The sequence below is a fragment of the Acinonyx jubatus genome, chromosome D1 (genome assembly GCF_027475565.1).
Source record: "Acinonyx jubatus isolate Ajub_Pintada_27869175 chromosome D1, VMU_Ajub_asm_v1.0, whole genome shotgun sequence".
NCBI lineage: Eukaryota > Metazoa > Chordata > Mammalia > Carnivora > Felidae > Acinonyx > Acinonyx jubatus.
The window spans coordinates 33,499,109-33,526,880 of NC_069390.1; the positions used below are offsets into that span (position 1 = coordinate 33,499,109).

The window sequence follows — 27,772 nt, forward strand, 5'->3', positions numbered from 1 at the left end:
GAAATAATTATTGCTTTATCCTGGCAGGATGGTATGTTATTGACACAGGAATGGATTCTGCTTTATTTTGTTCCTTTTAAATACCTGCACTAAAGCTAGGTATTCTACTATGAGAAAACTCTTCATTTTGGTCAAATGTTACAGCTAACAGAGGACAAAATCTGTGAGCCTTCCAAGGACAATGTTTTAATCTCTTCTCTAGTTATGTTGAGATAAAGGTACAGATGTATTTTAGAATGCCTGGGGTTGGAAAGGACAGAGATGGTTTTCTCTCTCTACTTTTGTGAAGTAACAAAAGAGTATCAAGAAAGCCAAAGAGCTATGTAGAAGTTTCTTTCCTTACCCATTTCTAAATACTCATCCATAAGCCCATGAATATTCATGGGCTGCAGATTCCAATCATTTTCCCACTGAGGTATGGAAGCATCTTGTACTCCTCGCTTGATTTTATGTCGTGACCACCAGTTCTGGATCAACCTATATCACAGAACAGACAAAAGGGTTTTGAGCTCTTAGGTAAGTATGTAGTGAACAATTTGTAGTGCATTAAGAAAAGACAAATATCACTACTCTGGGAGTACACTACACATTTCTGGGAATTAGAGTTATTTGCACGGTCTCAACTTCCAAGTTTAAGATGAGAGAATAGGTCTCAGCCTTCCTAGATCTTCTAAATGTCTACATATGTATCCGGGATTTAATTCCTCCCATTACACTTAGGTGCTTCCTGATACTTATTAGATAAATACCCATTTCTGATTCCTTCCTCCACTCCAACCTATATAAATACTTAAACTTCTATGTTGCCTATTTGATTGGATCTGAGCTCTTCATTGCTCATAACCCAAAATCAGCTGAGCTGTGCTCTTGAAACACAAGTAAAGTCATGTTTCACATTGAATAACTGAGTCCTAGTTAAGGTTTCAAGAGATATAGGTTCTAGTCCCTATCCTGCAATGTATCAGTAAGTCTATTCACCTCTGAGTTTATGAATGTGAAGGGTTTGAGTATTAACAATTACATTCTGTTAATATAGTGAACAATAATTTACAGGCAATGGATCTGTGTCTCAGTCCATTTAAAAGACTTGGAAAGGAATTAACAACAGTATTTCCCTAGCGTAGGGGCAATCTTGAAATTACATGGCACAGAAATATCCCAGTATGCATATAGCGGGGACATCTGGGCAATTAATTATTTCAAGGGTTATATGACAATTACCTCTAGAATGAAGTGAATCCTACAGGATTCAGTGAATAGTACCTCAACTCTCACATATAATTAATTATATATCTATACTATACTCAGTGGGTGTTGAAAAAATAACCATTGATCCAAAAATCAGGTAGTTCTTCAGTGTATGTCCCATGGAAGTTGCCTCTGGGACCTCATGAAGATGGAAAAGGGGCTGGGTGTTGGGATTGAGGCAGGCCTGGTTGGTTCAGTTTTATTTTCTTCGGTCTGCTTAAGATTTTACTTTAAAAAAGAGAACCATGTTATCAAATTTTCAAAATTACTGTTCAGTGACTGGTTCACTCCTGCTGGATTTGAAAGAACACCAACAGAATGCCCCTTACCATTGTACATTTGGGATTTGATATACACAATCCAGGCTGACCACTTGGGCAAAGCCATCATGAAAATGTGCTATCCAAAGTGTGTGATATGTACAGAAGTACACAGAAAATGATAACAATAGCCATTCTAAATAAGATAATGACTACTATACCATCTTGATGGTGCTTATGAAGCTATTTATTTCACAGCACATCAGATCTTGTGGTAGGCACTTGCTACCTAATCTCCTCAGCTATTTTCAAATGACATTCCCAAACCCTACGTCTCAAAGAGATGAATCAAGGATAGGAAGGGATACGAATGATGGGGTGGGCTACCCAGTCTTCTATCTCTACATCCCTATGCTCTCTTCATTTACAAGAGACTCATTTTCATCCCTTTGGAATATTGAGGATCTCTTCACAAAAAGGCTCAGTTGTTTATTGATTAAGGTTAAAGACCACTGGGTACCTCATGCAATCTCCACAAATCCCTTACTTTATAAAAAAAAATAATGTCAGAGAGAGGTAAGGTAAAGTAAATTATAAGCATCTTTAGCAAGAGGCAGAGAAAGTATTTGAACCAGGTCTCAGACATTTCATAGTCCATGCTCTAACTGCCTAATATGTAACATAATGTCTCATGGCAGATTTCAGGGTTGATATCACTTCTCCAGTCCTAAGGTCCCTGCTCTGAAATGTCCTAATACCATTTGTAAGCCAAAAAGGAGAAAGAATGATGGGATAATTTGATGACTAAACCTAAGCTATTTATATCATCAGTTAACTAGTCCTTCTATTGTCAAGAAATTCCTCAAAATAGTCATGTTTTTAACCTTGATTAGGCCTTACAGCTTCCATATGACATTGTTTTACATACACTGTATTCTAGTGTATTTGGAAGAGTAATACTATTTTATATGATATAAAAGTAGGCATTCAACATGTCAGCATTTCACAGATAGTTAAACCCTATCTAAAGAGACAAAACAGAATACTATATATATAATATATATATATATATATATATATATATATATATATATAGTTGTTTTCACAATCAATCCTATTCTTTTTTTTAAAAAAAATTTTTTAACATTTTTATTTATTTTTGAGACAGAGAGAGACAGAGCATGAATGGGGGGAGGGGCAGAGAGAGAGAGAGGGAGACACAGAATCTGAAACAGGCTCCAAGCTCTGAGCTGTCAGCACAGAGCCCGACGCGGGGCTCGAACTCACGGACCTCGAGATCATGACCTGAGCCGAAGTCGGAGGCTTAACCAACCAAGCCACCCAGGCACCCCCAATCAATCCTATTCTAATGACTTTTTTTTTTTGGTGTAATAAAGAGTACAAGTCCTCCCTATCCAAAATTGTATCTTTGTTTTATTGTTTCTTGATTGAAGAGCATGAACAGAGGTTCTCTTTGTTAAACAACATCTGCCTTGGTCTTTTGGTAGCCAGAAGAAACCAGAAAGTTATTTTTATCCTTAAGAACCTGTACTGTCAATAGTGCTTTAAAAATAGCAAAAAGCATCTTAATATGTTGAACAGAGTACTGGGTACTTGACATGCACTATTTCCTTTACTCCTTACCAGTGTTCTCAAGGCACATACAGCCATTGATACCCTCTTGAGATGTGAAAACTGAGGCTCAGAAAAGTTAACTAACTCACACATGGTCACACATTTGGCGAGCAGCAGGGAGGGAACTGAACCTTCATCTGTCTGGTTACCCGGCCCCAATAAGGCAAGTTTAAATAAGGCAAGTTTAAAAAATAAAGTGCTCACGGGTATCCTAGTTCCATGAAGTTGTTCCATATTTGCTTCAAAAACATGATCACTCCCATCTGGAGGCAGAGGTCTATCAAACAGCCACTGGGATGACACTGAAACAGAACAACAACTATGATTTTGCTCTTCTCAGTTGGTTACACATCCCCACCCTCAAACTGTACAGCAAATTCTAAAACCAGGCAGCACTATCTCAGTGCATAAAGAAAATAAAAACAAGGAAGACAGAACATGTATAAGGCACCGGATAGGGACGTTTTCAGTAATTAGAGAAGAATAGTGATCAAAGTTGTAACAGCAATAACAAGAAGACAAACTTTTAATGAGCACTTACTATCTGCCAAGGTCTGTATTAGGCATGATCCTATTTAATGATTGCTATGAATACTATATATCTATTAACAATCAGGAGATAGAAAAATGTGTAAGTTAGAATAAACTTTCTGTCTTACAATAATTTTAAATGTAGAAAATTTGCAAAGATAGTACAGAGAATGCCTGTACGCACTTCAGTCCTCCATTGCCCCTTATATATCACCAGGGTATATTTGTCAAAGCTGAGAAACCAACATTCTCTGATGTTTTCATGTGTTTAACCTGGGCTTATGTGTTTTGAGGATGGAAGGAGATCACAAACATAAAGTACCATTTTCATCACATTCTATCAGAAGCTACATGCTCTCCACACAACATCACTAGTGACATTAATCTTCATCACTTGGTTGATACAGTGTTTGCCAGGTATTTCTACTGTAAAGTTACTCATTTTGCCCTTTCCCTATTCTTTTCTGAAGTGAGTCATTCAGTCTAGCCCACTCTCAAGGTTGGTAGCAGTTGCTCTATATCCTGAAGAGGGAATATCTACCTCGAATGTATTTTTTAGTGATAAAAGCATGCCACAGAATGGCTTGTCAGTATGACCCAGTTTTGCCTTCTCTGCGGCTCTCTGCTTTTTCAGATATGCAATAAAGGGTAGCACTAGAAACCCCCACAAACAAAAATGTGATTGCAATGAACATTGCAACTAATGTGTTTTGCTTGAAAACTTTGCACTGTAGAAGACACTTGGGTAGGAAAGCGTGGGTCTGTTTCTTTAGAAATGGGTTCCTGTCCTGCTCATAAGAACAATAGTCACTATAGCTTTGATCCACAGTTTCTATTTCTATCAAATTGGTACCAGTGGGACTTCAAAGGGAACAGATAATTAGGACACGAAGAGCCTGGTTTTCTGGTTCCAGCCCAGTAATTTAAAACTCCCTAAACTGAGCCAGAGAGAGGGCTTGCCAGCGGTAATTTTTACTGTGTGGAGAAGTCTCAATTCTCCCATGTAAGCCTGCCCTTTCTTTCTAGGATTAATTTAGGACCCCCTAGTTCTCCCGCATATATACGATAAATGGGTTCCGTACAACGTCTGAAACAGAATAATTACTAAGCTACAGAGGCAGGCCTAGACCCCAGTTGCAAGCGGAAACTATTTTTTTTTAATAGACTCAAAGATGTAAATTAACTTGTACAAGGTCATATAGTGTAGACTGTTGGTAATGGAACTGAACGCCTTGGTCTGTTGCACCCTAATCCTCTACTCTTGTACATAACATTAAAGATGAATTCTATTTACCAAGTGTGTTTGTTGCCTTGAATACCAGAGCATATTATTATGTGGAAAGGGAAAACAAAGACCATTATAGAACCATGTGATTGGCTCACTCTCCACAGTCATAGGCCAAAGTGGCCTGGATGACAGGCCATTTTTAATTTTGTTAAAATTGAGCCTTTATGACTTTGTGGTTTATAGGGCAGAAATAGTTTTTGTGTGTCTGCCCCTCTCATACAATGGTTCCCTCTGGAGAAATATAGTCCTTCAACTCTAAAATTCAATTGGTAAGAGAGCCTATACTTTGAATGAGTAAAAGAGCATAAATGAGCACGCAGGAGACCCAGGCTTTCATTCCCTTTGCACCTCCCTCCCCCCAAAAAATCATATGACTGTGGACAGCCCAGAGCTGGGGCCTTAACATATGTTTCTCATTTGCTCCTCCTCCTGAGAACCTCATAAGATGGGTGTTGGTATCTTCAGTTTGTAGATGATAAAGCTAGGTGACAGACAGGACTATCAGATTCTGATACTCGTGTTCCTTTCACATGAAGTATGTTTACTCTAAATCCAATTTACATGTGTGAGTCAGCAATCATTCAGCCATCTCTTATCCAAATCAATTGCCTTTATGTTTTCGACTGTGCCTCTGTGTTATCCCAATGGTGGCTGGAAAGCACAATGTTCAAAGCGCAGACTCTGATGCTAGGTTGGTTGAATCAAACTGATGACTTCATCAATTTGGAAATAGGTTTCTATAATTGTAGGCAAATTACAGAACTTGTATCAATTTCTATTTCCTTTTCTGTAAGATGAGTATAATAATAGAATTTATGCATTAATACATCTAGAACAGTTAGGGACAATTGCTGGAATGTGCTGGCATATAGCAAGCACTCATTAAATATTAGCCATTATTAACATTTTATATAGATTTACATAACATGATTTAAATTTTTTTTAAACGTTTATTTATTTTCGAGACAGAGAGAGACAGAGCATGAACGGGGGAGGGTCAGAGAGAGAGGGAGACACAGAATCTGAAACAGGTTCCAGGCTCTGAGCTGTCAGCACAGAGCCCGACGCGGGGCTCGAACTCACGGACTGCGAGATCATGACCTGAGCCGAAGTCGGACGCTTAACTAACTGAGCCACCCAGGCGCCCCAGATTTACATAACATGTTTATGTGAGATATTATACAACATAGTATGAAGAAAGGTTAGTATAGCCAATTCATAAATGTTTTAAATAAAACCGAGGTACTTTTCTTTGTTTATAATAGCTACCACTATTTGTACATGCATGATCCAGTTTTATCCTCCTATCACCAATACTACTGAGATAGTTATTCTTATCACAATTTACAAAAGAAAAACCTGAGACTTAGAGATACTAAAATCATGCATTTGGGTGGGACTGAATTAGAATGTAGATCGTCAGACTCCAAAGACAAAATACTTGTTATATAACACGGCTATATTCTTTTCTTCAAAACTATTAACATCATCAAGAAAGGAAAAGGGCGTCTTCATTTGTATACCCCATATTACCCAGTAGGGTGCTGGAATAGAGTATGTGTCAATAAATGCTTGTGGTATGATTGAATTCAGAGAGTCAATTTTTATCTTCCCTTAAGTAGATTTATGTGTACAGTTCTAGAATTTCTAGGGTCTATTACAAATTCACATTTTTCATTTCACTGATTTTTTTCAAAATAAATAATAATTTGTTGGAAAATACGGCCATCCATATATATTGTGGAAAATGTCTACAATGGTTATGAAACATTTTTCTTGACACCAGCATTGGGATTGTTTCTCTGGGATTCCCAAAGAAGAACCATGACTTCCAATAATTTTACATTTAAGAGTAAAAGTATCCAATTGAACAAAATTATTGGTGACAGCAGTTCCTAAAATGGCATCAATATGCAGATCTACCTGCCTGTACCACTCGGTTCCCCACACTGCCCTTTGCTAAATCCAGTTGATCACTCCTGGTAAAAAGTAAGCCTTGGGTCCCAAACTGGGTAGATGAAAGCCTCTTAGCAGATAATCTGGGCTATGAGTGAAAACTGCAAGTTTGATTTGGGGACTTCCTGAAGGCCTGGAGTTATGGAAAGCCTGCATCTGTCTTCGCCTGAGAGGATAATACCCAGGTGGCTGTGGAGACAGAGCATTGATAATTATCAGCTACAATCAGAGTGCCTTCCAAAGACCAGGGCTTGTGCTAAGTGTGTTATGCAAATTGCCTCTTATCTATAAACAACTTTGCAACCTAAGTATTACTACTGCCAGTTTAAAGATGAGGAGACAGATATTCAGAGGGATTAAATTAAGGGCAAAGAATTAATAAGTAACAAGGTTAGCATTTGAACCAGTTTTCTATGATGTAAAGCATGTTGTTCTCAGGAAGTTTTAGGTTTTCTCCATATATTCCAATCAACTAGAAGGCTCTAGGGAGACAATATCAATGACAACTCCCCTGAGTTTTGGAGAAATTTTTATATAGAGACTGAAAGTATCTGTTTTCTCAGGGAATCCTTTGTTAGCCTCTCTGTAAATTATGACCTCCTACTAATACTACCATATATTAAATTGGATTTTATATTAGAATAATTAAAACAATTTTGAACTAGAGAAGCAATAAACCATATGACCAATGAGACAGAACAGAGCTCAGAAATAGACATGATTTCAAGATGGAGAATATAATAAGTCCTGAAATCTTAACAGCAAGATAAGTATATCTTATAATAAGTCCTGAAGTCATTAACAGCAATGATATTTTAGTTGAAAAATGTTCTACAGTTTTTAAAAAAATGCATCAAAACAAAATTAAGATATACAAGAAAATGAGAAACATATCTTCAGCAAATTTGAAAGATGAGAGCATATTAGTCTATAAATTATTAGGACAGAGAAAAATAGTCTAATGGAAATGAGCAAGAATAGCGCATACACACAGAAATATAAAGTATCCAACAAACGTATGAAAAATATTCTCCACTTTACTCGTAATTAAAGGAGCTGAAATCAAAAGGAGATATCTTTTAGATGTTATATTGGTAAAAATTAAAATGTTTCTGTTGGCAAAAGTCTGAGGAAGCAGGCTCATACGCTATACGGACTGGCATTTTGGAAGACAATTTGTCAGTCTCAGTGACAATATATAGAGTGTTTAACCCTGTGATCCAGCAATACTAGACCTTTTGTTTCTATAACATACATATTATAAATCAACACAAAACTATGAGACTTAGAAGACACACATCTATATAATTATAGATTGGTGTTTCAAGTAAGATTTCTTTTGGATGAAGTTTCCCTGCTTGAAAGGAATCCTAACATATTTAAAAGTTCAAAAACCCATGGAATAGATTATAATAATTCCCCCAAAGTGAAAAATTCCTGGAGCTAAATTTCTGGGCTTTGTGAATGAAGAAATGGATTTGACAGAAAATTAAAGAGCTGAGGTCAGGATTTTAGGGCTTAACCTTTAAGTTCACACCCTTCTTTTGGGAAGATGTAGTTCCTTCATTTCTGAACCCTTAAGAACTCTCTACCAGTAACACATCTTCAGCATGTCTGAAATTCCGTGTACCCAAATTCTCTGTGTCTCTCTTCCCACCCACTCCCCTTCTATGATCATTGACCCATATCCACACCCAGGCCCACACCCACCCTTACAAGGTTACTTACTTCCTCCAGTCTCCACCGGTTAAAAAGTTTATTGTAATTTCCTGGGTGGCCTACAAATCTGTAAAAAGGCATTTTAATTCATTAGCATTTATGTGGGGTTGACTGAAGAACATCTAATGCATCACAACAAGTGCATGTGTAGGTAGACATCAAGGTTCACTGGGGCATCTTGTCCCCGAACTGCTGACTTAGACCATGCTTACACATCAAAGTACCTGACTTAAAAAGGAAAAAAACGTGGTGTGTGAATGCCATGCCAGTGGGGTGAGAAAGTATAGACAAACCAGCCAAAGGAAATTTTCCACTTTCACCTGTAGATCTTTAATGTTCTGTGCACCTAGCTAATGAACATTAATGTAATGTGCTGAGTTGTTTAGTTTAAAATGGTTCTAGCTTCAGTACCTCTGGAGTGTTGAGCATAGTTTAATATGCTTCTTTTTCATATTGTGCAGCAAAGACAGGGGAAAAAAATGTCATCGTAATAGGTAGAAGTTTCCACACTAAGGAACTATAACCTAGGGTTATACAAAAATTATTTTTGTATTTAACAAAACCATCACTGATGATTGGATAGTCATCATTCAACCCAAGCATGGCACACAGGCTTTATTTTTTATGCCAACTTTAATAGGTAGTGGCACCTGTCCTGTACTTTGAATGAAGTCTTTTGATTGAAACATATGGGAAGACGGACTAGTAATTTTCTAAGGCAGGGGACAAGAATTTGTAACCCTTGTTAACAAACTGGCAATGGAACGGTTGGCAATCTTTTTCACTCTGCAAAGACAACATGCATAAAGTCGACTTACCTCCCCAAAAAGAAAGCAATATAGAAGATAGAACTATTTAAATTAACGAACTGGAAAAGGAACATCTTCAAAGCAAAGCTGTTTTCCCACTCAGATTCTGTTCGAGGATATTCTAAAAGGAAAAGAGGATATGTTTACATAGATGAGGTGAAAAACACGAAATATGGATATAGACTCAGAAACCCCAGGTTCATGTTCTGAACATTTACTAGTTCTACAAGACAATCAGCATCTCTGAGTTGTAGGTCAGCATCTGCAAAATGTGAATGATGATATCTGCTGTACAGGGTTGATAAAGGGATCCAACGATACAATCTTTAGACTTTTTCCAGAGCTACAAAAATACAATGCCCGCTATTCATATATAAAGATTTTCAGGATTCTCTCTGCTATTCTCATTTAGAAGTAACCATATACATTGGATCAGTCCTTCACCCAAACTGGCTATGCTCGAAGAAGGACCTAAATTATCCACAGAGTTCTTTAAAGAATGGATATTTTGCACAGACAGAAGTGGAATGGTAAAAGGAAAGAGGGCTACCTCAGTCATAAGAGCTGAGCTCCTATCTCAACTTTACACCTAATTTTCTGGGGATCTCAAGTGGATCTCTTTACATTTTTTTTGCAACCAATTTTAATGTTTATGAAACAAGGAATTAGGCAAGATGATTTTAAGAACATTGTCCATTCTTATGTCCTATGTTTCTATGACTCTTAACAAAACAAAAATAATGAGAGAGATGGGATAAAGGTGGCAGTGTGTATTGTAGCCTCTACTCCCACCCAGTATCCAAATAAGGCTAGAAGAGCTGTATGCACAGCTAATATGCATTTTCATACAATTAAAGAATTCAAGAAGGATAGAAAATAGATGGGATCTGATCTCAGGAAAAGATGGGCCCCGACGTATGCATGATCCAGACACAGAACAGGGGAACTGGTCTGGCGGGAGTCCAAGTCCAACGAGAGTATGTGCCAGAAGTGACAGGGGTCTGTGGGGCGGTCCCCAGGCTGACTGGTTGGTGGGCCATAGTGACAGCAGTCTGGAGAGCCTGTGTTGCTCCAAAGTTTTGGTTGGTTGTGTTTTCACCGCTGCTGCATTCTAAACAGTTTGCAAATTTAGCATAAAACTTATTTAGAGATGAGAATATGGATTTTTAAAAAATCCCCATTGTGTAGTTTGTTTTTGGTTCTCCACTTCTACTTTTATTGCGTCATGATCCACAAACGTTCCTGTGTGATTTCTGCTTTGGGTCAAAAAAGCTGCAGTTTCACTTGCCTTCAAATTATTTGGATATATTTTGTCTATGTTATCAAGTGTTTGAAAAGAACATGTATATTTTTTGTTGAGCATCCCATTTATATATATTTTAAGAGAAGCTTGTTACTTATGATATTCAAATGCTTTGTATCCTGGCTTATATTTTGAGTATGGTTTCGTCAATTTTGGGGGGGATTTCTATCATGTTTTGCTTTCTACATTTTGGAGGTTTATAAAAAGATATAGACAAATTATGACTATTGTACTGACCTGGTAGACTGTTCATAAGTATGAAGTATCTCTCTTTCTCACTCAAACAGATATTAAATTTTGGTTTGCCTAATATTAACATGGTGACTTTATTCTTATTATTTTCTTCATATGCGTGCTCTTGTTCTTGAATTGACTTCTGTCTGACAAAACTGATACTCTTTTCATCAGTTGGCTTAATTTAAAAATTTTTGTAATGTTTGTTTATTTTTGAGAGAGGGAGAGAGAGACCACAAGCAGAGGAGGGTCAGAGAGTGAGGGAGACACAGAATCTGAAATAGGCTTCAGGCTCTGAGCTGTCAAGGGTAGGCCCTCGAGACTGGAGTAACACTGGGTTCAGGGAGGGTAACTCTAAGAAGAAAAGAAAATGAAGAGAGTACTTGATGTTTTTGAATGTGTTTAGAGACCATTCAGAGTTGAGGCAGAAAGTTTGGGATAAATTAAGGAAACTATGTAGAAAATCAAGGAAAAAAGGGCTATTATTAGCATCATGAAAGTATAAAGGTTGTATAAGAAAGGAAACAACCATAGTACACCCCATACTTTATATATAAAAACAGTTATATAGAAAACAATGATGTAAACACTGTTAATTTGAGTTAAAGTTCAAATTCGTTGAGGGGTGCCTGGGTGGCTCAGTCGGTTGAGCGGTTGAGCATCTGACTTTGGCTCAGGTCATGATCTCATGGTTCGCGGGTTCGAGCCCCAGGTAGGGCTCTGCACTGACAGCTCAGAGCCTGGAGCCTGCTTCGGATTCTGAGTCTCCCTCTGTCTCTGTCCCTCCCCTGGTCACACTCTGTCTGTCTCTCTCTCACAAATAAATGAACATTAAAAAAAATTTTTAAGAAGTCCAAATCCATTGACTATAACTACTTTGGAAGGAGGCAAAATGATGTGTGTATAACATGTGACAGAGGGAAAGTGTGCGAGGAGAGAACACTGCAGAGAATGTTAAGACCTAAGTTCTTGTCATTTGGAATAGAAAGGCAATAGCTTCCCAAAGCTGAAAAATCCAAGAATGTCAGAGAAACACATTATTTAGAAATAGGATAGGAAATAACAAAAGAAATTACTAAAATTATTAAAAAGTAGTCTTTCAGGAAAGTGGAAAATCAGAATGGGTAATGTGGCAGAGTACTGGTTTTACTTATAAATTTCTTAATACTATTTTGCCTTTTAATTTGTGTACATATAGTACAACATTTTGGTAAAAACAAATATTTGGGGGAAAGCCCAAAGACCTGCTAAGGTAGGGAAAAAGCACTTCCATGTAGGGAGAACTAGGTGTGCTAACTACATAAACTGCCTCTCTGTAGTTATACAGTATGCTCCAACCTTCCATGCATGTCTTTCATTTTGATTGACAATTTATAAAACTGAAGTTGATATTAAAATACTAAAATAGGGGTGCCTGGGTGGCTTAGTTGGTTGAGCGTCCGGCTCTTGATTTCAGCTCAGGTCACGATCTCACAGTTGGTGGGATCCAGCCCCACACTGGGCTCTGCTGTGACAGCCTGGAGTCTGCTTAGGATTTTCTCTCTCCTCTCTCTGCCCCTCCCAGCTTGCACGTGCTCTCACACTCTCTCTCTCAAAATAAATAAACATTAAAAAATGCTAAAATACATAAAGCAACTACAGACTGATATGTCCATATGTTACTCTTTAACTAGGGAACGAGGTAAAAACAAAGGACTTACCTAAGTTGGTGAGAAGGTAAGCAATTTTTTCATAAGCCTGTAATAAAAGAAAACAAATAGTGAATGTTATTTCTTTTCTTCTAGAAGAGGCTGCTATTTACACTATTCAAGGAAAGATCTGAAGTGTAGTCTACAAAGTGGCTGCATTTATAAAAAAATTTTTATGTTTATTTATTTTTGAGAGCAAGAGAGACAGAGTACAAGCAGGGGAGGGGCAGAAAGAGAGAGGGAGGCACAGAATCCAAAGTAGGCTCTAGGCTCCGAGCTGTCAGCACAGAGCCAGATGCAGGACTCCAAATCATAGACCACGAGATCATGACCTGAGCCAAAGTTGGACGTTCAACCCACTGAGCCACCCAGGCGCCCCAAAGTGGCTACATTTTTAATTAAGCTGAAGCATGCTTTAAAACTTACTATGTGGTGCTTTACAAACACACAGACACACACACACACACACACACACACACACACACACACACAGACACTAAACACGTATAATGTGTAATATAAACATGTTATAAATATGTGTATATATACATACAGACACACTTGGTTTCTGTAATAATAAGTCTTTTCTGGTAGCTATCTTTATTTCCATTTTATAAATCAAGGAAATGAGACTTTAAAAAACTAAAAATATTTTTTTAACAAAAGTCATTCAACTAATCAATGGCTGATCTGGGATTTGATCACCAAGTTATATATACTTTTAACTATATTGGAATTGTAAGTGGAAGTTTAAATTCCTTATTATTGACAAAGAATTTTCAAGCTAAGACAAACAGTGTGTGGTAGTTTGCATTCCTAAAGAACAAAACAGGTTTGGTGTTACAATAAGACTGGTAAGCAAAATCTGTGGAATCCAAAAGTAAGTTACAAGCACAACTGAGTTTTGTGGTAATAGTTTTCACCTTCTGCCACCCTCCCCCTTCTCCTCTTACCCAGTCCATCACTCATACAGACTTAAGGAGAGGAAACATATTTCCCAAAATTCCAAGTAAACACATTGCAGAAAACAAATACGCTACAGGCAGAAAGGTAGTGTGTGCTTGTGGGTATATGTGGGTACATGTCAATATAACTACATAACCCCATATTTCAACACATTATTCTTCAGATTATAAATTCCAGGAACTCTACCTGTTGGCATGCCAAATTAATAGGTAGGTATCTGGACACTCTAAAAGTTGTTCACTTTCCCTAACAGTTCTTTCACTAAAACTATTGTGATTATTCATAATCTGCTTGATTCAAAACTTCCTCTGAAGAGCTATCCTGAGCCAGAAAGATTATATTGAGTATAAACAGTCTCATTCTACCTCTTGTGCAGTTTGTTGTGGTTTTTGTTTTAATTTTTAGCTATATACACAAACTGTGATTTTTTTAAAATTTTAGAACAAGATTACCTTGAATTCATGAGTACCAAAATTGTCTTCACATGTTCTTTTCCAAGCCCCATTTATCAAGTAAGATGATTATAGAATCCACACTCCAAAGCAGTGTGACAGGATAGACTTACAAATCAACAAATAGTACTTCCACAGTACTGTGCTTCTAGCACTAAATTCAGTGCCCTCATAGAGAGTGAAAGAAAATTTTACTTAAATAACAGCCATTTAGAGTATTTGGCTGGTGCCAAGCAGTGCTTCATATATAATATTATTTAATTTGGTCCTTACAACAATTTTATCAAATAGGTATAATTATCCCCATTTTACAGAACAGGAAACCAATGTTTAGAATGTCAGGTACCTTGCCTAAGTAACACTACTAAACTAACAGCTAAGTCAGGAGTTACTATTATGGTTCTCTTGTACCATTTATCCTGTGCCTTGTCCCAGAAACCATATCTGATTTTTGTCCTAACACCTGGCACACAGAACCTGTCTGTTTCCCTGCAATGGAAATATCCATAGGAGATGCCCCAGTGGATTACAGTAATCTTTGGAAGAATGTTATAAATCACAAAAATGCTGTGTCACCCCTGGAAATACTGTCTTGGAAAGCTTTCTGGGGTACTTGAGAACCCGCATCATGGAAGGCCCAGATGGTAGCTAACTGGCACCACCATGATGATGAGCTACAAAGTCAACTCCTGCACACTGACTTGTTAACTCCAAAACTACAAAATGCAGGAAGAAACCAAAATTAGATATATCTAACTGTATGCTGTATGCAAGCAATCATGGGCTGTGAGTGTGTGTGTGTGCGCACGCGCACGTGCACACACACGTGCAAGGTGGGAATGAATATGTATTTGGGGGAAGAGAGAATAGGGAAGTTCAGGGACAATTGTTGTGGTCACTACACTATATATGTACATTATATATATAGATCTCTTGTCGGAGAAGCTGTACTTTTTTTAAAGTTTATTTATTTATTTTGAGAGAGGGAGAGAGGGAGGGGCAGAAACACAAGAGAGAGAATCCCAAGCAGGCCCTGTACTGTCAAGCATGGAGCCCTACAGACTGAGATCAAGCATGACCTGAGCCAAAACCAGAAGTCGGGTGTTTAACTGATCCACCCAGAGGCCCTGGAGAACCTATACTTCTAGCCATCACTCTCTAGTGCATTCAGTAAGCTGAAATTCTCTTGGTCATATATATTAATTATGTTAATTATGTTAAATTATGTTATATTAATTATGAGGAATTTCTAATGGGCCAGATAGTGTTCAAGAACACAGTAAACAGGGGTGCCTGAGTGGCTCAGTCAGTTGGGCATCTGACTTTAGCTCAGGTCATTATCTCACGGTGTGTGAGTTTGAGCCTTACATCAGGCTCTGTGCTGACAGCTTGGAGCCTGGAGCCTGCTGTGGATTCTGTGGCTAGTCTCTCTCTGCCCCTCCCCCACTCACATTCTGTCTCTCCTTCAAAAATAAACATTAAAAAAAAAAGAACACAGTAAACAGACACACACAGTCTCCAGTTTCATGGAACTTACATACCAGTGGTTAGAGACAAATGACAAATATGCAATTGGTCATGAAAAGAATAGTACCCAAAGGGAAAAATACAGGAGGCTGTGTACATAGAGAAGGGTGGTGGGCACCCTTATTATTTTATGGTGTATTATATAGTGTATTAAATGGTATTATTTTATAGTGTGGTCAGGAAAACATCTCTGAGAAGGCAACAATTGAGCATAGAGCTCATATGTGAAGTGAGGGAGGGAGCCAAGAAGAGATCTGAGCTCACTACCTTGGAAGTGAGCAGAAATAGGAAGTGGGAGTGCCCTGAGATTGGACGCATTTGGTGTGTTAAAGGGCAAGGATGTTGAAGGATCAGGAGGGGAGGCAGTAAAGGAGCAAGGTAGTAAGAAAGGAGTTAGGTCTCAGAAAGAAAACATTTTTCAGGGCCTGGTAGTCCACGGTAAGGTCTGTAGAATTCAATTCTACCTTTCTGAATTTCTAGAAACCATGGATATAGACATGAACAAACTAATGTTTTTTTTTAAAAAGCTGGTCCTCTTATTAAATGAGTCATTTGGCATTACCTCTTTTCCACATTAGGAGGTGTGGTCCAATCCTTTGATCCACCCTATTCCACAATAACCTATTTGCATTGTAATTGGTAACCAAGTGTTAAAGAAGTTAGGTACATTTGAGGTCTTCAGTGGTTAGGCCCATGAGAGAAACATAAGAATGGATGTTCTCAAATCTAGAGATGGAAATAAATCTCTCATGTGAAAGAGTCCAGAATCAACATGGAATACTTTAGTTAAATGTATTTTGAATTATCTTTTTTTTTTTTCGGTGATAGTGTACAAAGGGTACAAAAATTTTAAAATGAAAAGAAGAATATCAAAAAAAGCTCATTCTTTTGTTGACAATGTTGAAATAGTTTTAACTGGCTTAATCCCAGATATTTCAAACTACAAGAGTATTTCTTCAGTGATGTTTCTATTTTCTCTTTAAAATTACACATTAATCATGAGACCAGACAGCTGTCATGCTACTGTCACCTATTCTTTAATTAATTAAGATTTGATTGCCAGGCAACAAGAATATACATTTTGGAATACTTGCACATTTAAGCATTTTTTAATTTCTATTTTTCAAAAATTATCTTATCTTGTCTTGACTTGTCTTATCTTATCTTATCTCATCCTCGAGATCCTGACCTGAGCCAAAATCAAGAGTTGGATGCTCAACCCACTGAGACACACAGGAAACATTACCTGATATAATAGTAACCCTGCTACTTATGGTACCTTTAAGTAGTATAGCATTCAGGGCAGCAACATAAAGGACAAAAAGGATGGGATTAGTGAAGAGTAACTCCTGGTTTCTAATTCTGGTTTTGTGGATTTTTAGCTGTATACCTGGTAAAGAGATGTTAAAATAATATGTTGAAGTTTTAATCATTGTTAAATTATTTGCGATTTAGTTTTGAAAATGTAGTTTCTGATCTTGGCTATGTATCAAAATTACCTCAGATCCTTTAAATTGGTGATTTCCTAATGGCATTTTAGAGACTGGCTGGATCAGACTCACTTAGAGAATATTTTTGAATATTTTGTTTTATATACAGATTTCCTAGCTCTACACAGGAGATTCTAAATGGGACTCAGAAATCTCTAGTTTTTCAAGTGTTCCAGGTGATTTGAAGCTTAGTAAGGACAGGAAACATTCTTCAGTACTTTCATGATCTGTAGAATGGACTTGTGATCAAATTTTAATTATTTTCACCCATATTTTTATCCCAAATGGAATATTTACTTAGGGATGCTATGATCCATTTGTTTTGAAACCTTAGAGGATGTATATTCTTTTTAATTATTAGCTTGAATGAAAATAATGAGTGCTGCAAACCTGAAAGACATTGAAAATATAATTCTAATAACAAAAATAACTTTGAGCAATTATCTAAGATGCTAAGATTTCTGCAATGTGAATAATATTCAAGATGCTAGAAAATTTAGAGAACAGAGTATTTAAAATTTATTTGAAGAATATATTATAAATATCTTTTTGACATAGGCAAAAGACCTGGAGATAGAAAAGTGAGGAGGCCCGCTCATAAGGAGCTTACACCCCGATAGTGGGAGAAAAGTCATGCTCCAAGCACTGTAACAGGAGAGCATTTACAGGAGGCATTGTTTAATTCTATCAAGGGAGTCTGACAAGGAGGGAGAATAGGCATGTCCAAGCACCTTGTGAGAAAAATAAACACAAAGAAGAGATTATTTGATTCTACATTTCGGATTGAGAAAAAGCTTTATGGAAGGAAATGATCCTTTACTGGAATTTTCATAGATAAAGAAATAGCTTCCAAGGAGATAAAAGAAATTACAAAGGTAAATAGAGGAAGCACTGTGGACCAAGAGATAGGGTTGTGAAAAAGTAAAATGCCAGGGAGCAAGCAGAAATGGTTTTGTAGGCTGGAGTGGTTTTATAGGCTGAGCCAAGAGATACGGTTGTGAAAAAAGTAAAATGCCAGGGAGCGAGAAGAGTGGTTTGAAAGGGAGGGAGTGAGGCCCAACTTTAGACAAGAAGAGAAAGGAAAACTGACTTTAAATAATCAAGTCTTCCATGCCTTGCTAATAAATTTAGAATTTACACTAGAGGCAATGGAAACCTGTTAAGCAGTTTCAGGCACAAAATAAAATGACCAAATCTGCAATTTAGAAAGATCCTTCTAAGAGCAGTGGGCAAGGGAGATGAAAAGAGTTGAAAAACAAAGACAGGAAGACTAACCAGTGAGAAGGCTACTGCAATGGTCCAAGCTAGAAATTACAAGTAGCTGAACTAAGGAAGTAGAAGTGAGAATGGTGAGTAGGGAATTGGTAAGAGAGATGTTACAGAAGCAGAAGTCACAACAGTCATTGACACGATGAAAGAGACAAAACAAATGCATGAATGACTTAAGATTTCTGGCTGTGTACGTTAAATATTAAAAGTTTCTGATTTAAAAAATTGTTAGACTGATTGAAACGGCTTTGCCATGCCTATATTTAATAATTTCATGCACATGTATTATAGCTGAAAAGCCTATGAGATTAGTAGACTATTTTGACTGACGCCAAATGCTCATTTGGAGGCTATGGTAGCACAAGGATCACACAGTCTAGCTATTAAGAAACAAAAAGCACATTTTTATGCGCTGCATATTTAGTGTTTGTCCAAAAATAACAGATGGTAGTGTTTGGTATTCTAGGTCATTCTTTTTGGTGGTGTTATTTTTTTAAAGTGTTGACATTTTAAGATTAATGGTTTTAATTTATGTTTATTTGATTAAGACCTTAAATTGACCCTGTGGGTTCAGGTAAATTAGATGGGCTGTTAAATAATGTGAAGTGCCTTAACATCTTGAGTAGGGGGGGAATACATAAATTCAGAAGGGCATTATGGTTTTATACTGATTAAATCGGAGGAATATGACATTCTTTTCACATTTGTTTGGTTGGCTTTGTAGTTCAATTCCTTTATGCTAAATCCATTTAAAAAATCTTTTCCTAAGTTAGTGGCAAGGGCAAAGGAGAAATTTTACAGCTTAGTTCACCTCCAACAATCTCTAAATCTTTATGTCAAAATTCCCAACATTTGAATAACATTTGAAATAAACATTTGAAAAAAGAAAGTCAGTTTTGTCTTCTCTCAGGAACAACGGATGAGCTATAGCACTAGGTAGTTACATGGGCTCCTGTGTTAATTAAGTAGAGTTAGTGGGATTTTGAGAATCTCAAAAGATTGTTTTTATGACAAAAATAATGCTATCCTCATCGGCCTCCGGAGATCTTATTTCTACAATTAGAGATTCACTCCATCTAGTTTAGCCTTTGTTATCTGTAAAATGCAGTACTTTGGAGTAAAGAATATATTGAACCTCATTAAATGTACAAACTCAGTGAGAACAAATTGTATCTGAAGCTTATGAGAGAGAAGACTGTGTGTATGTGGGTTCATTGTTATTCTAGGGAAAGGATGATAACTGGGGTTGGGGGTTGGAAATGGGGCAGAGTCAGAGCTTAAGGGATTGGTCATTTAGCAGCACCTGGAATAATACGAAATTGGAGTTTGGTACACCAAGGGAAACAGCAGCAAAATTTCAATTTCTTAAATTTTTGGTGAAAATAGAATCCTTTTGTAAGGAAAATGTATGAAGGTAAAGGGTCCTATTTTATTCAATTATAGGTTCTAATCATGACAAGTTCTTCAGCTTAACTGAAAAGATAGGTGGAAATTAAGGATTGAATCCTGGACCTGGAGGTTCTGTTCCCAGAAGTGTCATGCTTGCCTTCCCAAGCATAAATTAATGATACACATTGGATTTCTTCATTTTCTTTGTCTATGTAATAATTTCCATCTTCAAAAATATTAGCCCAGTTCATTAATTCACTTAAGATATTTTTGAAGACCAGTAGGTCTTTGGAACAAACTGTCAAACACAGGAACACAGGGTACTCTTTTGAAGGCACTAACACTTGATGGTGAGGGGAATAAACAGAAATGAAACCATTAACATTGATGACCTCCAATGGGTACAATGAGTTTATGGTTGGATGTGACAATGGTGGAATTTTGGGTAAAAAATAGCAACTTTTCTTATTATTTTTAATGTTTTCATACTGTCAGTACATTATATAGCAACAATGTATTAATTTTGTAATTTAAAACTAAAAAAAGATAAAAATAATAGACTTCAGAAAGGAAAAAACTCATTAAAAAGAAGTAAGACTACTGAAAATTAGCCCAGTGGTATGATTTTTGCATGAACCAATTAAATATTTCAAATTTTCTTATATTTTAGACGTACATTGGATCAAAAGACATAATACAACATGTTAGATGTGATTCCCTTTCTACAGACAACTCTGAGTACTTAGAAATTTATGAATGAGTAATAGGTAATATTTAAAGAAAAAAAGTGAAAAAATTATAAATAAATGAGATGTGGTTTGAAGAGCTTAAAAAGAACAAAGAAAAGATTATTGGCATTCCTATATCGGACTGAAGGTTAATAAATAAACTCTATCATTTAAAGATGAAAAGAAAGGGAAACATTAAAGAAAATGTTGGTATTTTGCAATAAAGACAATGGGGTGTATATAGACTTACAAACAGAAATAAAATTTTAAAATATTGAAGAGAAGCAAAGAGGAAAAAGGTTAATATTTATTGAGACCCATCCACATACTAGAAGATCTCACTTAATCTTTCAATACTCCTATGCGTTAGTTTTATCACCCTCATTTGAACGCTCAGAGATGTTTGTGGCATGGCTAGGATCACAAAGATCAAGTGCAAATCTTTGCTCTGCTTCTGTCCTGCGTCCACTGCTTTTTATTCAGACACCAAACTGAGAAGAGACACCACAAAGTGATGAGAGCCTGGGCAGCATTCAGAGGGCAGGGGAAGGGCAGGGGGCACACATGGGAATAGAAGGAATAGAGAGTGTGTGTGTGTGTGTGTGTGTGTGTGTGTGTGTGTGTGCGCATGCGCGCTCACGCACGTGTGCTGGCATGCGGCTCAGCCACTGATAAACCTTTTCTCTATGCAGTGAAAGACAAAATTTAAAAAGTGACCCAAGTTTGCTACCTGGGTGGGTGTGGTTTTATGGATGACTCATATATAGAGTAAAAATAAAGTGCATTCCATTTCTAATTTGTTCCAAATTTTATGCCATGGTAGAATATTTTAAAAGTAAAGATTCTTTTTTTCTGATTATAAGTAAAAATCTACATATAAATATTTGAAAGAACCAAAAAGGTTACACTAAATCAAATATTATTCCACTATTGAGAGATAACCACATTTTATTGCCATTCCTTACAGTGTCAACATTTTATTGTTATTCCTTTATAGTTTAAAAATGCAGATGTGTTCTAATGGAAATCAAGTGCAGTTGTAGATGCTTTGTATGTATCTGCATGTCATGTCCTGAAATGATATTAAAATAGCATTTTACTTGGTTATATTATGTTCCATTATATAGAACTTGAATTAATATTCTCTTATTTTTGCTCATTTAAGGGGTCTGTTGCCAATATTTACTACTTTAAATAATACAATAAAAACCTATCCTTCTACATAAATCTTGGCCTGCCATCATTTATGATTTCTTTAAAATATCAGAAATTAATATCAAATATTTATCTTTTACTAGTTTTAAATGGAAAATAAGCTTATTGTAAAAAAACGTGAAAATGCAAACTATGTTTACCATTAGACAATATGTAAAGAAAATAATCACCAGTACTTTTCAGAGATAAGTCCTGATAACATTTTTATGTATACTTGGGATTTTTATCTGTGTAGCTGTAATTGCTCATTAGTTTGATTTTCGATACTATCTTTGCCAGATATATTTTTAAAATCAGGTTTATGTTTGTTCATCAATCATTACATTTTTGTCTAAATTTGGGATTAATTTATACAACAGGAAATTATCATCTTTTTACTTAAAATTCAAAAGAATATCTTATTAATACAGTGTTTTAGATGACATAGCATTACTTTTGTGTAATCATTATTTTTCCAATTTTTTCCATGTTTGATAATGTACTCAGAATATCTACTTTTACTTTTAGGAGTTTTGAACATACTTTTTTTTTCCAGAGAACCTGACATTTTTCCTGAGAATTCTAAAATTTATCAGCATAGTGATTACATAATACAATATCCTAATATTTTAATGTCTTTCGTATCTGTAAGTGTATCTTATTAGGTACACTAATTAGTGGTTATTCACCTATCAAATACCCAGTGGCTCCCCACTGCTCACAAGAAGAAAAAAGAAAAAAAAGATGATGTCCGAATTATTTACATGCTATTCCAGATCTCCACAGCTAGGCACTGATCTACTTTTCTAATTATTCTTTCTTCATTCTCCAATAAATTTATGTTTTATAGACACCCCTTACCATTCCCTTAGAACAAAGAATATGCACTTCTGTGGTTCTGTACATTTGTGGGTTGAATTTCCCCAAATGACAATTCACTGTCTGCTCTTTCTTGGCTCATCAGAATAAGTACCCTGTCCTCTTTGCATGGAATCTTCTGATACACCATCACAACCTCACCAATTTAAGGGGCAGTGTGTGGTTTCTTTCCCATTTTACTCAAAGCCCTCTGTGCTTCGACTATGATAACATTCATTCTTCAGTGTTTTCCATGTCCCTACTTGCCTGTAAGGTCATCCTAGATAGCAGGACTCTGGACAATCATTTTTATGTCAACTAACCTACTAAAAATAAAAAACAAAGTCAATTTAAGACCAGACTGGTTGGTTGCTTGTGTTCCCTAGAAATAAACACATCATTTAGTTAGCCTCCTTTTCCTCACATAACGAAGCCAATCCAAATAATCTTTGTTTACTGTAAAATTGTCATAACCAATTGATTTTGTTAGAACCGAGATCTTTCACTGTCTACCAGAAGAGTATAATCATAAATATAAAAACCTACATCTATTCCATGAATGGTTCCTCCTTCAATGTAGTGACTTGTGCAGTGTGCAACCTATAGTACCTTACATACATTACCATCCATGCCTCCCCATCTTTGTATTATATTTTTTTCAGTGTTTATTATTTACTTTAATGTATGAGCCAAGGACATAAATTAAATATGTTATGTGGTTTATTTGGAGAGACTGCAAATAGTATTTTCCTTCTACCAGAAAAATTAATCTGAAGAAAGCTGATCCCAGTAGGAAATATTAACTATCATCCTTGCATTAAAACTTACTTATCACAATCACTTTTCACTTTTCTTTGAAAATCTTTCCTGATTATTTTAAATGGTCCTAGCCCTCTCCAGTCTAAACATGCAAAACATCTATGTCAATCTATATTTGGAACCAAATGCACATTACCTGTACATAATATCAACATCGTTATTTGTATATTGCTCATATATCTACAAAAATTATCTCATGATGTAAATATATCAGCATATTTGTATAATATGATCTAGGACAAGTTATTTAAACTCTCCAAATCCGTTTCCTTATTTACATAATGGAGAGAATACTGGTCTTGTGTCATTGTTGGAATAATTAAAGGACAGAGATTATCCTAAATGTGCTAAACAGTGCCTCCTGTCTTCAGAGAAATAGGACCCCACCCATAGTCCTTGCTGAAAATGTGGACCTACGCATAATAATGTCCTCTCATCCATATAGGTCACAAGTCAATCAGTGGACATGATGTTGAACCAATCAGATGCTCTCTCTGAGAAATTAGTACATTGAAATAGTAGATAATTTCAGTTAAATGGACTATGGAAACCTGACCAACATGGTCATGTAGTTAGAGCCAAAGAAGATAACAAAATCATTGCAATACCACAGCATCCCTGGCGGCTATGAGAGAAAGATGGGTCATGGTTAAATAAAGGCAGACATTTCTTGATAGAAGAGGGTAGACATGCAAACAGAAGAACTGAAAAAGGAAGAAAGAAAGAAAGAAAGAAAGAAAGAAAGAAAGAAAGAAGAGGAAAAGAGAAAGAAAAAGGATGGGTGGATAGAAGAAAGGAAGGACGGAAATTAGGAAGGAAGGAAAGAGGGAAGGAAAGAAGGATGGAGGAAGGAAAGAAGGAAGGAGGGGAGGGAGGAAGGAAGGAAGGAGGGGAGGGAGGAAGGAAGGAAGGAAGGAAAGGAGGAAGGAAGGGAGGAAGGGGGAGGAAAAGAGAAAGAAAAAGGATGGGTGATAGAAGAAAGGAAGGACGGAAATTAGGAAGGAAGGAAAGAGGGAAGGAAAGAAGGATGGAGGAAGGAAAGAAGGAAGGAGGGGAGGAAGGAAGGAAGCAAGGGAGGAAGGAAGGAAGGAAGGAAGGAAGGAAGGAAGGAAGGAAGGAGAAAAAAAATGCTTAGACCCAGGAAAGAGAAATAGAGTAGCTATTTTCTATATCACATTAAGCCTTGGAGATAACAAGCTTTCTATTTCGAATAGATTTTTCTATATCTTTGTAACAAATTCTCCACTGAGGTTCAGTTTTTTGGAATGGTTTTTGAACCCAAAAAATCCCTTATTTGAATGAAAAGAGCATAGCACCTTTTCTAGTCCACACTAGACACACTAGAATGGAAGTTTTCACTAATCAAGACTATAAACTCAAAGAAAAGGATGACAGTACAACCATTATTTATTTTAATTTAAAAAAATCCATTATCCACACCACATAGATGAATTTTGTTTCTGCTAAACTGAGTTGCATTGCTGGTCTCATTTTGGATTCCTGTAAATACAATCCAAGCATGAAGGAAACAGACTTCTCCCCTACCCATGCCTTTTCGCCTATTGAAAACTGTAAACACTTACAAGATTCAGTGCCATAATGATTACAAAATTGATACAGACAGCAGCAGCTGATGTTGCAAATTGCCAGTGTTGTTTGATGAAATTCCACTTGAATGATGCAAACTGTTCCATGACAACCAGGCGATACACGACAACAGCAAACACTGCAGTGATCACCAAAGAAATCTACAATATGGGAGACCAGAGGAGACATCCATATTTTGCATAATTCACAAACCAAAAGCAATACCATAGATTAATATACTGCCCCCACAGAGCTAAAGGAGTTGCCTTTTCCAAGAAAGAATACATCATTTTTTTTTCTTTTAAGGGATTGAGTTACATTAGAGTCAAAATACATATTGTAAGATTTAAGTTGCTCAAATTTCCAATTTCAAGTAGAATGCTTAGTCTTAATAAATTTCAGGGAAACACAAAAAATATCCATTTTATCTTAGATGATTTTTGTTTCTCTCAAAGAGTGTTTTATTTAAAGATATTCCCAAATTGTCTTTGCAATAATTCATGACTTTCCGTGATTTTAATTTTGTTTAATAGTATGTAGTACCAAGGTATTGAGCTGGATATGGTTTCTTGCGCTCTGAGGGTTGCAAAATAAGTTGGTATCTTAGAACTTCCTTCTAAACATGGAATCCAACAACATTCTGATACTGATGGTTATACTTTACCATGAAGAATATTCCTGAGATAGAAACAAGAAGACGAGTGACTTTGTCTGAGGAAGGCTGATGTGGCTCAGGTTTCCCACTAATGGGATTCACTCTCTCCATCTTATAATACTTGGCTTCAAACTGGGGACGAAGTGTTTCCTGGAAGAGAGACTAAAGTTACCTACATATCAAAGTCATAAATTAAAAAAAAATATCATCCAGTGGTTGATACAAAATTCCTGGATTTTGGCTTACTTTTATAGCAAGTCTTGGAAAAGAAGCAACTTAAAAAAAATGCCAATTATTTTCCAGATAATCCCTAACATATATATTAATTAGCACAATTTTTCAGTAATGTCATTTTAGGAAATATCATGGAAGTGCTTAAAAAAAATTACATAACTCCATCAATGAGCTCTCTTCTCTTCCTGAAATAAGAAATGTTGTTAGTAAAAAACACCAAGGGAAAATCTAATGGCATTTAATTGCTTGCAGCTAGGATGTTAAGGACGGTGAATAATTTTCTGCATCATGTGTTATCCCAGTTTCTCTATCTCCTGGTTTCATAACATCTTACCTCCTCTTCTTCCCATTCAATAAGGTCCCAAGTATAGGTCAGTGTACTTCTTCTCCTTTTCCAAAATTCCAAGAAGACTGTGGCTATAGATAATATTAATTATTATTATTATTATTATTAATTATTTACCCTTTACCCAACCACATCACATTCTTTCATCATTGTTTTTCTTTTTTGGATTAATGCATTTCCACTGCATTGTTAAATTATTAAAACAAATTAAATTTGTATTGTATTTATATAAAAGGACTTTTATTTTTCCCTCACCCCTTCCTCCATGTCTCTGTACATTACTGTCAGCATAAACTCCTAGAAAGTAATTTTTTTCAATGGATTATAAGCATAGACCTTTGCTAGTATGACCTATCAAAGTGATGCTACAAGAGATGGTCAATATTAGTGAGCTAAATATATATTGTCCCTTTTGACTTGTATATGTTTATTCAAAATCATCTAAAAGACCTAGAGAATGGCTTCTCCAGCCAGGAATGACAATAAAGACTAGATGCTACTCCTCCAGAACCCAGAGAGGGATGGGTTGGGAAAGAGAGAGGAAAAGCACAAGGTTATCATGGTGGAAGGAGAAGAAAAGAAAAAAACCAGAGAAAACACTTGGATGCATTTTCTAGATGAACTCAGCATGGACTACAAGGGCCTCCATGGAAAAAGTAAAGAAATGCCTGAACCATAATGTGAATATTCTGTGTAAACAATTAAGCGAAAGATTGATTTTTTTCTGGTAAGTGGTCTTCATCTTACAGCAAGCATTCAAGACTTTGTGGACATCATTAAGACCTCATACATGCATTCTTAAAAGCTGTGGTACCATTCATCCATCTAACCATCCATCCATCCATTTGCTGTTCTCTCATTTGGGGCAAGGACCTCTAACCTCAGGGATCTTCTTATCTGGTAGAGTGAGACAGTCATCATAAATAAGGTTAACTTACATTGTAGTAAGAGTTATAATGAAGGAAGAATTACAGCAAAAACACAGAAACACATGTTTTTGGGAAAAGACCACCACCACCACCACAAGCAGTTGATAGAGCAAAGGAGTGAGGACTTCTTTCCTATCTGTGAATACAGCCTCTTGCCTTCTTCGCAAAAGAATTCCAGGGGAAGATGATTCTGAGGTTTTGTTGTCTTTTTCTTTATAATTAGAAATCAGCCCTAATATTGGTTAGAAAATACAATGTTCATAATCACATTGTCTTATATCTCACTTTCTCACATATGATTTAATTTTGTCACTTTCTTTTTTTTTAAAGTTTATTTATTTTGAAAGAAAGAGAAAGTGAAGGCATGAGGTGGGGAGAGGGGCAGAGAGAGAGGGAGAGAGAGAATCCTAAGCAGGCTCCGCTCTGTCAACGCAGAGCCCAATGTGGGGCTCGATCCAACAAACCGTGAGATCATGACCTGAGCCAAACCAAGAGTCAGGTGCTTAACCAACTGAGCCACCCAGGTGTCTCTAATTTTGTTACTTTCATAACACAAGTAGATATGGCAGGTATTACTCTCATCAGACTTTTGAAACAAAGGTATGAATTTACTGTGTCCAAAAACACATAGCTAATAAATCGTAGAGTCGGGACTGAA

At 36.4% G+C, this 27,772-nt stretch overlaps 1 protein-coding gene across 5 annotated transcripts in view; it reads right to left on the minus strand.

Moving 5' to 3' along the window:
- Positions 1-27,772, minus strand: part of ANO3 (anoctamin 3) — a 415,273-nt gene that overhangs the window by 16,593 nt on the left and 370,908 nt on the right. For all 5 annotated transcript variants that reach the window (XM_027072968.2, XM_053203366.1, XM_027072969.2 and 2 more), the window contains 8 exons: positions 26,174-26,256; positions 25,615-25,755; positions 24,947-25,111; positions 12,684-12,720; positions 9,456-9,567; positions 8,647-8,704; positions 3,348-3,445; positions 344-477 (listed from right to left, as the gene is read on the minus strand). In XM_027072968.2, coding sequence (XP_026928769.1) covers positions 344-477; positions 3,348-3,445; positions 8,647-8,704; positions 9,456-9,567; positions 12,684-12,720; positions 24,947-25,111; positions 25,615-25,755; positions 26,174-26,256 — 828 coding nt within the window. The remainder of the gene's footprint in view (positions 1-343; positions 478-3,347; positions 3,446-8,646; positions 8,705-9,455; positions 9,568-12,683; positions 12,721-24,946; positions 25,112-25,614; positions 25,756-26,173; positions 26,257-27,772) is intronic.